We start from the raw sequence: 12,764 nt of genomic DNA on the forward strand, positions 1-12,764 counted from the left end.
ACTCTCCTAATATGGCCCCCTGCGACTTCTGGCTGTTTCCCAAAATCAAGAGGCCATTGAAAGGAGCGCGATTTCAGACAAGAGAGGTCATTATGGCTGCAGCGACAGCTGAGCTAAACTCCATTCTAAAAGAGGCCTCTTCGGAATGCTGGCAGCACTGCTGGGAGAAGTGTGTGGAGTCCCAAGGAGACTACTTTGAGGGTGATTAGGTTTCTAACGCTCCAGTTATGCAAGTTTTTTCTCTTCGGCCAAAAGTCTGATACTTTTCTAACAGACCTCGTAAACTGCCTCTAAGTGGTTATGTTGAACAACCACCTACAGGACTAAAACAAAGCAAAATAAATGAATAAAACTTCAAGGTTGGCACGATTGTTGGTAATCCTGCTCTCTTTGCAGAGATCTTCGAACGTGCTATCACAGTGTTCCAGTACTTGACGCGTAGCGCACTCATGTGAACACATTTTAAGTATGTTTTATAGTTTGTTTTTTTTTTTGCCTTAGAGCACTTGACTAGAGCATTAAATTTTGCCAGTTTTGTATCCGTTAGAGTACCTTCCTTTTTGTTTTCATCCAGCGTTCTAGTGCCATTCCTCTCTTGAGAACAAATGAAAAGCCTAGGACATGCATACTAGCCTCCGCTGTTCTGCAAGGTCCTCAAAGTAAAAATGGAGCATGGGAGGCATTACCAGGTAATTTAAATCAGCGATGGCCAGCCGCATACAGTTATGTGACCATGTTACAACCGTCAGCTTTAAACTTCAGGATTGTAACTAACGCCAAAGTGTGCGAGCATTTTTCGTTCAACCCGACAAAGTCGATGAGTAGTATGCTGATTCAACTTTGTCCTAGAAAGAAGAAAACAAAGCTTCTCCCTTACTTGAGCGGGCAAACTAGAAAAATTTAACGTGTACCGGTACATAGATGAGGAAATAATTATGGCTAAAGTCCACCAAACAGCTGGACTGGGTTTATATGGGGAAAGAAAGAGAATACGTGTTATTCACCATTTATACATTCGTCCTGGACCATTGCGTAGTGCGGCTGTTTAGCAGGTTTCGCCCACCACGTTACAGACGTGCTGGACAAATTACTGAAGAATGGTCACGCTGGGCTGGGTTGGGGGAGCAAGCCACTCATTGGAGAGATAGTATGAAGTGCTGGATACACAGGCTGCGATTTGTGCGGGATTCTTGGGGTGTGGGGTTTTCCCACAAAGTTTGTGAGAAAGATGGGAAGACCCCGCAGTGAGTACACGTGGAGAGATCTGAGGATATGCTGAAGTTAGAGAAATGTGTTATGATAGGAGTAAAGGTGCGATAACTACCGCACTCTTTTTGGACACAAACTATATTATGTGTTTTGATGTGGATGCTGTCTGTTGTAATTCGCTCGTCGCCGTATTTGCTGTTCTTTGGTGTCATGCACAAAGCTGCTGCCCAGCGAAGAGAACTGTTCACGGCTGATATGTTACACATAATTTTGTGATAATGTCCAGGAACTAAAATTTAAGGTGGATATGTTGATTAATTTTTGCTTTTCTTTCATTTCCCTGCGCCTTACCAACTCTAGGTGCCGGCTAAGTAAGCCAGTCTTTCTGGCTGCATTTGACACAAGACGCAATATCTTTCGAGCGTAGGCTTTCCTGAACGGCTTTCCGGTAGCAAAGACTCTGTTTAGCAGCACAGTTATTCATTTTACTAACATGTCGTGCAAAGCTTGAAGGCTGACATTCTGAACCAGATTCTTTTCAAAATAATAAAAAGCGTTGCTATCCCATGAAGGGCTTCCACGTTCACTGCCTAATTAAACATATGTTATTAAGAGACACTACTACGACCACGGTAGGCGCGAGGAAATTAAAGAAGATGGTCCTATAGTTTTGAAAGTTCAAATCAACAGCCCAAACGAGCGGCAAAGGGAAGTCTATACAGCTTAATTTGTCCCGCAGTGTTAGGGGTATTGCTATAGTTTCAGCTCGGCAGACGGACGACGCCTCCTGAGTTCTTTTTGCGACGCGAAGAAATCCTCGAACCTGGCAGTGGTGCGCGGGACGCGCGCAAAGTGGGAAAAGCGCAAATTTCCAGAAAATACAATATTGCGTTTTACAAGTTGTAGAGCCACTGAGCTTAAGACCGCCACGCAGCAGCCGAAATATATGTGTTCCCGCCGGCCTGCACGCTGTTTGTCGACGCGGTTGACACGGTCGCGCCGACGAGTGCCCGCGCCGAAGAGCTAGCCGGGTACGCGTTACGTGAGTTACGGCGCTCCGGCAGTCTCGTCTCGGTCCCTTTCAAGGATCCCCGCGAGAAACCCTAAACGGCACTCTCACCCGCACCGCTTTTCGGGGGAACGCTCCTTTTACTTTTGCTTGTGCGTGTGTGCGCCGACTCCGCGCATTCACCGTGAGGGAAACGGCGCCGCTTCTGGGCGACGCGCGGGAAGCCGGGAACACGCACTGTCCCTGGCCGGTGTTACGAGTCATGGTAGCAGCATCCCACCGCTGTCGCTCCTGTTGTTACGAGTCGTGGTAGCAGCATCCCACCGCTGCCACCAGTTGTTCCGGCTCAGGTAGCATGGTCGGGTCGGAGAGGGAATGAGGGAGGTCGGAGACGAGGTTACGGGAAAAACAAGAAGAACTTTATACAGGTAAAATTACATTATATACAAACAGCAACTGAGAGAACGTCTCAGTAAGAGAGTCTCGAAAACAAGGAGCAAAGCTACATGGCGATGAGCTCGATGGTCAGGAGCTACTCGGCCGCACTCGGCGCCGAGTTTTATAGCGTTTCCTTTCCCTGGACTCCCTAGATGGGGGCCGGTCCTGCCGACGAAGGAGTGTCCAGAAAAGTTCACGGTGGCACACATCACACTCTCTCTCATTAGGGAACACACCCCCGTCACGTGTTGAGATAGAGAGGATACCGTCTACGTCGCGCAGACACCGGAATGTCGGAGAGCGGCGTTCCCGCGCTTTTCATGTGGTCGCACGTGCAGGGTCCAGGCTACGTGCAAGTCCACGCGGTGCAGGAGAAACGCTCGCTGTTAACTTCTTCCTAGAAGACGGACGCTGCTGTCAAACTTGATGACTGGACCCAGCTGACACCCGGGCCCCTTGGAATGTCAAGTACTGCCGACCGTGGCAGCTAACTTCTTTCTGTAGAGGAGGGTGCACTGCAGAGCTGGGCTGGCCAGTTGCAGGGTGGATTACTGACACCGCTTCCGTGGCTAATCCAGGCGTTGACCCCGCGTGCCTTTCGTGACTCGTCGGCATTCCGCTGCAACCGCGCCCATTTTTCCTCACGACGAAGGCCAAACGTAACACCGGTGTCAGTGGCCGCATTTGTTTTTCCAGTCCCGGACTACTTGCTGGCAGGTCTCGGCTTCCTCTCGGACAGGAAAAGCGTCATGGTCACATGACCTACTTGCCATAGGCTGCTTTCGAACACGGCGCCAGAGCCGGGCTCCCCCTCGGTTACCGTACAAGGACGCTGTCATCTGCTAGCAGACGATGCAAGCCACGGCCACTACGACGCCGAAGCAACGCCGTGCGCTCGATCATGATACTGAGTCGATTTAAAGACTGTACTGTCAGCTTAGCGTAGGTGCATTACAGAACTCAGCTTCGGAGGTATGCTCGCCGCTACTGCTTGCGGCGAAGTTCGCACAAAGTAGCCCAACTCGTTGCGGAAAGGCGGATAGACGAAAGCCTCCGCAAAAATGTTGACAACAAGCTCTATAGCTGCTCCAGTATACGAGTGGTTCACCTGCGATGCTTTCAGGTAAGCGTACAGGCAGCATGTGGCAAAACAAGCGAACAAGAACCTCTTGACGACACGAGCAAACAATACGCGCTCGCAGCTCCGAACGCGCGTCCGTGTGCGGTGGATTTCAAGAAAATAAACGAAGATGCAAGAACAAAAAGTCTTGCGATGGCTCAGAGAGGAGCTACGGAGCTCATGTGAAGGTTTAACGCATGATATCGACCTCCAGGAACACGAAAAGCACTCAAAATGCACACGGAGTCTAACTTAATATGGCTGCCAGCGCGGCGCGCAGCTATCGTCTGCTGCCTTCTCAGCAGCCCCAAGCAGCCCGCGGACTGCCATAGGCTAAAAACGAACGCGTTGCTATGGCGATGCAAGCAGGTGGGCGGAGCTTTCGGGCTGCCCGAGAAAAACAAATACCGGACTCGAGCCCGCAAGTAGTCCCGGAGTCCGGGACTGAAAAACAAATGCGCCCAGTGGCGCGCTTTCTGAACGCTGGCCTTTAGGTTTCTTTTCTTTAAGGCAACGGGCGGCTTCGGAGGCGGCATGCCATAGTTTTAAGATGCGCGGGCAGATATACGCCTCGGCTGCGCTCGTTGCCCGAACTCGCGGCCTAACGGCGGCGCCGAGACGATTTTTCTTTTGGCCGTGCGCTTTTGTTTCCGCTGGCTGGCGCCACTTCGAGGAACAGAGGGCAAAAGGACGGGTCTGTTTGCGTGTTTGTGTCCTTTCCTGCCTCTTTTCGTGCGCGCAGTCAGACTTCCTGAGGGGAAGATACTCTGTTATGGATTCGTTGCGTTTTGCTTGTGTTGTATCTTATATTAGTCACGTGCACTGTGGACCCGCCTAAATGCACCGCCACAGGCAACTGTTACGTCACGAGAGGGTCGGCCCAATCAGCGATGAGCCGAGGGGTTAAGAGGAGATGTTGGCGTGAATCTGGGAGTTCTCGCCAGGAGCTTTTGACCGGGAGAGCTCTGGCGGCTCCACTCTGTGGTTGCTCTCCCTTTGTTCGAGTCTGTCTTCACTGTACCATCATGCTAATCTCATATGTATAATTTTTTTTGTTTCTACAACGAAAATCGTCGTCATCGTCCTTCGCGCTACTGCCAATCACAAGACCGGGCCGTAACGGCAACGAGACGGCCTGACCTCGCTACGCAACAGCAAGCGAGGAGAAGAAAAAGAGTGAAAAGAGCCTCAACTCAAGTCGTCTTGTTCTTCCTCATGCACACGGTCTTATAATCGAAAATTTCCTGTTTCAGCTACTCGGAGGTTGAGAAGGGATGCGAAAGTCTGTAGGTGATAAAAAATGCCGAATCACGTAACAATCAGCGAGTGCAGAAGCTGAAAACACCTTTTTGTGTCCTGTATGCCACTGAATAGCGCTTGAAAATATCGGAAAATGTTCTAATATCACACTGGATATCCTACAGCTACAGCTTCAATTCCATGACTTATAGCGCCACCCTCAGCGCTTCGCTGTTCCACATCAATGTTTTTTTTTTTTAAACGAATATTCGCTCTAGTAGCGAATAATCACGCAAATATTCGATTCGTTTTGTGTCCGGTTTTTAATTAAACTATTCGTATTCGCCTGTTTTCGTAGCATAGAAGTTTTTTTTTCTCTCTATCCTATTCACATTCCTCGTAACCTCTTTCCTCCTTTAACTCGGCATGCATTGTACCACTTCCAGCGATTGTTGCCAACCCAGCACACCGTCTCCGATTTCTTTGTTTTTCGAGTGCAATGTTTGCAGACCCCAGCCTACACGTGCTGGCTGAGGGAAACGTTCTCCGCATTGTCCTGAGCCCTGAGGGACAGGGGGATACGGCTACCCTGCACAATGTGCCATCTGAGGTCACGTGATATAGGCCCGACTGAAGAGGGGGGGGGGGGGGGGGGGGGGTGCACTTCTCGCGCATCCGGGTGCAGATATCAAGCAGTATCCATCCAGACATCGCTGCAGCATGGTATCCCCGAGGTCCTCGCATTCAGCGGAAATAAAGGTAATGTGAATGCATGCGCGGTAGATCCCAATACAATAAGGGGCGGATAGAGAATTGGTAGCTTAAAAGCAGCACAGTGACCTGAAGATAGAAGTCCAGGATTCGAAGTCGGTATTACCTAAAAGCCATTGAATCCGCATTTCACAAAAGGTAAATTTCAGGCTTGTACTTCTTAAGACTGAAATAAATTTAGAAACCGCCTCGTTTTTCAAATAGAATGCTCCAAGCATTCATCCATTTATCCGGGAGCAGATGCGATAAAGCCGTCACTCTCATTTCTTCTTCATTGGGAAGGACGAGCAGCCTGGGAGTTTCTTTTTCTTTTTCCTTCTTAATACGCAGTGCTTCCGCGGATGTGTCCGACACCGCTGACATTGTCCAGTGCTTCCGCGGATGTGCCCGACACCGCTGACATTGTCCAGTGCTTCCGCGGATGTGCCCGACACCGCTGACATTGTCCAGTGCTTCCGCGGATGTGCTCGACACCGCTGACATTGTGCACACGTGTCCTCCGCATACAAGTGCATACAACGTCTGCACCTGCCGATTCTACACACAGTAAGCCTTCGACGCGCAAAACCGGAAGGAATCGATGTTCTCGAAGCTGCAGCCTTTGGGTAAGACCACCGCAAAACAGAAGTTTCGACCCCGTTATAGGAGGCGCGCATGCAGTGTGCGCGGCAAGTTCTCTCGAGGCATATGCGGTGGTTTCCCGAATAAACACGAGCATTTTCGTATGGATTCGTCCCCTTGAGTACCGCTTCGGTGCTTGTACTTTCTGATGTTTTTTTTTTTTTTTTCACCGAGGTGAAGGGAAAACTTCATTCATAGGGCAATCCATGATCATGTCTATATCGGTAGTACGGCCTTCGACTCCTTGAGTGTGTGGAACAGTCAGCCGTGAGGAATGAAGGAACCTGCGCGGTTTCCAATAGCATCTGTGCATAAATGGCGTGCAGCGCGTTTATTTTTTACTGTGAAAGAACGACGCGCACTTTAAGCAAAACTAGGTGGCGTTACGGAAGCTAGACTATATAGCATCAGAAATTAGGGAGGGAATTCACGGAACGTTTCACACGTAAGAGAAAAATTTGTATTTTGATCACAGCCTGATTTCGACCCAGCAATTAAATGAAAAAGAAAACTTAATTCCCGCAAAAACATTTACACGTTTGCCATTTCGAGTAATTTCATAAATGAAATGTTTACACATTATTTCACTAAGCATGTCATGAATGCGGCCTATTTCAGGAAAACTAGGTAATATATGCATAAGTGCAATTTATTTTACAGCCAACAACATAATACTTAATGGGGCACTGAGGATAACCATCTCCATTTTTTGCTGCTAGTAAAAATGTATTCTGTAGTGTTGTCTGCGTATGTTGATGCTTGTACTGCAGAGAAAGGTGAATTTTTGCTGAGAAAATTGCATTAGAAGTTTCTCCCCCCCCCCCCCCCCCCCCCTCGTTTCGAGCTCGTGACGTCTGCTCCGGAAAAGACTCCATTATCAGGAAAAGCAACCGCAAGCGCGCGCAGAAAATGCGACATCAAACATGCCAATTAAAGGGAATATGCAACGAATTAAAAGTCGCTAGTAAATGCTTTCAGTGCTTAGAAATGATGCTAAGAAGCATTCACACCAAGTATGTGTCCTCGGAGCTGAGCCGGTAATTTATTATGAAATTTTAAAAGCCGTGTATTTTAAAATTCGCGGGCCGATTGGAGTTTTCGTAGTCACTGATTTTGAAACTAAAATCGGGAAAATAGACGTCACTAGTTTCGTGACGTCGGCAGGCCACCACATGCTGTCATTCGCTGGAGCCGCGGCAGCCACGACGTCACGGGCACACTTCCGGTGGCCGTGAAAATCGTCTGCTCGTGCCGCCGCGCGGCCCCCTCGGGCAAGCGCGAGCCAGGGCATTGCCTTCACGCATGCGTTTTCAATTTATCTCTGCCGCCTCTTTCTGTCGGGAGTTCGGGAGCCACTCGCAGCGCCTTTGTCGCAATGACAAGCATAGCAATCCGACCCGCGCCACAATCCAGGAAGGCGAAGAGACACCGGAGAGACGCTGCCGACGCTGCTGCTGGGGTGCTTGGTGCGACAACCGGAAGTCGAAACCCAACGTCAGCGAATGATGTAATCATAGGCGGGCCCAATTCCAGAGAGCTGTTTTTATTTTTTCTGGTGCCCCGCGTGTACGAGTTGAGGGGGGAGAATAAGAGCGTAATTTTTAATTGTCTATAACTTCGTTGTTATTGATGCTAGCTCAAAAATTCGTGCGCTGGGTTGACGAGTGATAGAATGCCTATCTCTTGTCTGCTTTACGTAATCTCAGTTAATTTTCTGCATGGTCCCAGTAAAACTTTGAGTTCTGTTTTGTTCTTCGTTCTTGCCTTCTCTCTTCTTCACTCGTTGTTGCTAGTTGTTTCTTCTTTCTTCTTAGTAGGTCCCGTTTCCCTGCTTCGCCCAATGAGCTTCTCGAATTGGCCGGATTAACTGAGAACACTTATTTAATTAACACTCGCGGCCACGGCTGGGCTTCTTCCACAAAAACAATTATTCGTTCAGCGCTGCCATACTCCCAAGGACACTTTCCCCCAGTTTCGGGGAATCCATGTACCGCGGACGGGGCTGGGGCGCCGGCGCGTCTGGGCCCCGGTCCGCAATGATAGGAAACCCATTCCCGAGGAGAAGCGCTAATTTACGACAAGTGGCTCCGACATCCGGTAAAGAAAAGCAACGCAAACCCAGGCATCTAACATATGCGCGGGACGTGGTTTGTCGAAGGCGTCCGGAGCCCCGTACGCTAAATGATGCGCGAAGCGGCGCCGTCTACGGAGACACACGGCGCTTCACATGACAATGCTAGAAGAACAAGACCCGACATAAACCAGTAGTACACTCAATGCTCACTCCACACCAAGTGCGAGTTCACCCACGGAAACAAACACATCAAAATGCGGGTGATGAACGCGCGGTCCGTCTCGCCTAAGGAGTCAGGGGGCCCGCTCCGTACGAGAAACTAAAGACAAACAAATGTTCCGCCCCCGAAGGCGCGCGGTGCCCCGCCGACGCGGTTCGCGGGTTCCGCTGTACGAACCAGAACTCCAAACCTCCTGCCCGGCATCCCGGCGAAGCGGCTCGGGGTGCAACTGTATAAAAAAAAACACAAGCAAAAGAAACGCGTACAAGCGGGTGCGCGCAACGACCTTACAGTCCCTTTAAGCGGTTTGCGACCTGTAAGCAAAACGAGGTGTCCGAGACACTTTCATCTGCGGTGAAGTGCACATCGGTCAAACGGCACGCCGTATCAACATGCGCCTCGCAGAGCACTGCAGAGCGCTGAGAAATGGCACAGGCACGCACCTTGCTTCTAATGCGAGCGAACATGGCGAGCAAGATAAATCCTGCGAAGCCTGTCTATAGGGCAAACCTCTGTCAAATTTGCACATCATGATCAGAGGAGTCGAGAAATAGTAGGATCGTACCATGAACCATTCTGTTTTCGGGAACAGAAATTTTGTTTTCAGATAATGACAACCTAAACATCTGTCAGTTTGTTTTTGTTCCTTAGTGTTTTCTTCCCTCGTTTCAATTGAGAAATATTCAGACTGAGCGTTGCAATAAAACGCCTTTGTTGCTACAGTAAGCGCCTGCACTTATGCCTTTCTCACGTGTCTCGTCTTCAAGTGCACTCGACGCGCCTTCTTTGGCTTATTCCCGAACTTTACGTCATGTTTTGCCTCATAGATAAGGACTGCGTATTGAGCGACCTCGCACAAACAAAGAAAGCGTAAAAGTCGCGAAACGTCATTTTCATGTTTTTTACCTGGTCAATGACTGCAACTCCTATTCGTTCAGAGAATTTACTCGACTGCGCTAAGTGATTTTCAGCGTACTATAACTTATAAGACTAGATCCCTCGAGCAAACAATACTGAATCGCGTCCAAGTGTTCCCCCACATTTGCGCGTTTTTCTCCAACACATTCTTGTTTGCTGCCGACTCAGGAATACCTCAGTTCTGCCCTATTTCACATGATCCGAAGGACTGCAGCTCCGGTCACACTGATGCTAAACGTGTTGAAACGGTTGCTGCCGGCGCCTGGCTGTTCAGCACGCCTCGGCGCGAAGCAGGTGCTTCGCGTTGGGATCCTCGCAACGGCTGTGCACGCGCATTCCTACAAGTGTTGTCTGTGTTGCTGTGTCGCAAGGCCAACAGGGAAAGGAAAATGCAAAGCGAGCGAAATCAGCGGGGCTTGCGTCCATCGCACAAAGGGGGAGACTGCAAGAAAAGGGGGGAGAGGGGAGGGGGGGGGGTCGCAACTAAAAGTACGTGAAGGCCAACAGCGCGGCAATATTACCCTTCCGTCAACCAAACCCATGCTATCTCCGCATGTAGTTTGTATTGTTTCGTTCGAGTTTATTTGTGCACGATAGTATGCATGCATACGGGCGAAATTGAATCCGTCACCAGAAAAAAGTCTGGCCTTACAGCGAATTGCAATCGGCACGTGTTCAACGTCTGCCCTGCGCTGTCCTTGTCTTTGCTACCTTATTATACGGAAGGCAGAAGGAGAGGCATTGGAAAAAAAAGTGCGCACTTTAAGCGCGTGGCTGAAGCATCTTTGCCAGCACTAAATTAAATACCTACGCTGATACTCTAAAATACTTACGCAGGATACTATTCGTAAGATACATTTAATGCCCGTAGCTTACACTGCTAAACTTTGCATAAAAACGGCACGCTAGTTCGGGTGCGAACAGTATGTCGCTTTAATTCAAGGCACCAACTTCGTATTGCATGCAGGCTTGACAGGGACCCAACTCCTCATGCTAAGCTTTTCAAAAAAATTATTCTCCCTTTATGTCGGATCCGAATGTGGTCCCCCCAAAAATTCCTAGCCAGCATCATGGTCTACCAAGCAAAATGGAGCCATTACGCGACATAACCACTATCAGATCAAGTTTATCTGGTAAAGAGGGCTTCCTACCAACAATCGAAGAATGAGCATGGTTGGCAATCAGAAGATTAGACTCAGGACGGCAACATTAGCTGATGTGCTCACAAGTATGTAAAACTAACTTAAAATCAAAAACAACGGTGAAATATTCTAACTGCAGCAAACATCAGTATAGCTATGGAATGCGTGTATAAAATTGAATTGAATTTTGTATGTAGGATCACATGCAATTGTATTCCTATCACTGCGAATGGGACTGGGGGGGGGGGGGGGGGGCACTGAGAAACAGCACAGAGCTAAGGTACTGCACTCATGGTTTCCTTGAGGGCTGTAGCTGATTGCCTTAATAATTATTAATAGCGAGGCATTTCCAGCTAAACAATAATTCTAATACTCTAATATAAGTCTTCATTCGTTAGGAGCTAACGAAGCAGCTGCTAACGAAACGCCTTTCGGCATGTATACACATATGTATGGTCCACGGCACTCCACCCTGCATCTAAAACAATAATGGCAAGCAATGACATCTTTGTACACCATTTCCGTCACAGAGCCTTCACCCGCATGGAGTGCTGCGCCTCATGCTAAGTTATATATTGTGACGTCCATGAAGAGCGATGCCTATTCTGCGTGGTGGGCGTTCTTGACTACGCCGAAGATGAAGAGATTGGGGTCGGTTGCGTCTCGTGCTCGGCAAGCGGACCCAGCTGGTTTGAATCACCCGTCCCGGTCTGAATAAACCCCTAGACGTAACAATATAAACGGAGCGGGAAGACTCACAATCCCGTGACAAACGTTGGAAGTATGCTCAGAAATATCGATCTATCCGGTTTAAAATGTACCACTTTACTCACAAAAATTACAATGTGCTGTCTGAAATGCTGGTTGCACTTTTTAAAGGCAGCGTTGAAAAAAACTAAATATTTCATGTGGATCGAAGGACAATAAATCTATGGGCAGAAATCGACGTTACTCGTGCTCATCTCAAGCGCTATAAAATAGTCCCTGAAATTCCAATAATTGGTGCGCTGATTACCTCATTATTATGAAGTTTTTCCTGTTTCAACATAAGTTTCAGGTACACAAAATCAGCAGTGAATCAACGCATTCGGAAGCAAGTAGAAAAATAAAAAGCGAACAGATGAACTTCTTGCGTGCCAATTTTACAGCGTAATTTTGAAAATATGTAACTGTCGCGTGCAGAACGATCTCGGAGGCAAAATATTGTTCGCTGAATTAAAAATAGCAGAAACCTCGTGGCAATGTATAATATGCAATAAACAAACAAATAAACACGCGATTTATAACCGACTACTTGGATGTTGTTTTTCGTTGACTAGTCGGAATCAGATGCCCTGGGTGGCAGTTTCCTTCCGGCTTTTCCATTATGCAACGAAGAAACATTCTTATTATTGGTTATTTCTTTTTCTACGAGTACTTCGCGCGAATTCCTCGAAGGAGTGTATATCTCACGCTGAAACGAACTAGCAATAGTCTCGAAGGTGTACTCACTTTCTCCGATGTGTGAAGTGCGGCACAACGACAAGAGCTGTATCAAAATCCACGTTTGTGCAATCACCGCACATGATGTCATTCTCTTCTGGATGCGAGGCAATGCAGATGACGCGAAAATTAAGAAAGCACCGAATAAACGCTACGTTATTCTGACTCCGCAAGACATCACGCCGAACTTAGCTCCGAACAGCGTGGAACGAAGGCCGCGAAGGCGGATTCCGGCTTTCAGCTGATGGTCAAGAGCGGGCGCTAAGTCTCGGGGGAAAGGGGGGGGGGGGGGGGGGGGGGAGCGCTCCGGCTCCGCCGCTCACGTGGTAGCGGCGCTGATTAAAGAGAAGCGTTTGGGGGTATGTAGGCTGGAAACGCCGATTGGTCGATGGGATGCGCTTCTCCGTGACCGTGGAGAACGGACGGAAAAAAACTTCCTCCGTGTCCGTGACGTTTTTGTCTTCGCCCTCGTTCTCAACCGGACGTGGCGTCACCGCGCCTCCCTCGGTCTGTCTGTAGAT

General features: G+C 48.8%; 1 protein-coding gene across 1 annotated transcript in view; it reads right to left on the reverse strand.

Moving 5' to 3' along the window:
- Nucleotides 1-12,490, reverse strand: part of LOC149372527 (uncharacterized) — a 95,027-nt gene extending 82,537 nt beyond the window's left edge. Inside the window, exon 1 of the mRNA XM_089567018.1 lies at nt 12,253-12,490. Within this exon, the coding sequence (XP_089423144.1) occupies nt 12,253-12,334 (82 nt within the window). The 5' untranslated portion in view covers nt 12,335-12,490. The remainder of the gene's footprint in view (nt 1-12,252) is intronic.
- Nucleotides 12,491-12,764: the final 274 nt, after the last annotated feature.

The sequence above is a fragment of the Amblyomma mixtum genome, chromosome 1 (assembly GCF_055824585.1).
Source record: "Amblyomma mixtum isolate Tamu chromosome 1, ASM5582458v1, whole genome shotgun sequence".
NCBI lineage: Eukaryota > Metazoa > Arthropoda > Arachnida > Ixodida > Ixodidae > Amblyomma > Amblyomma mixtum.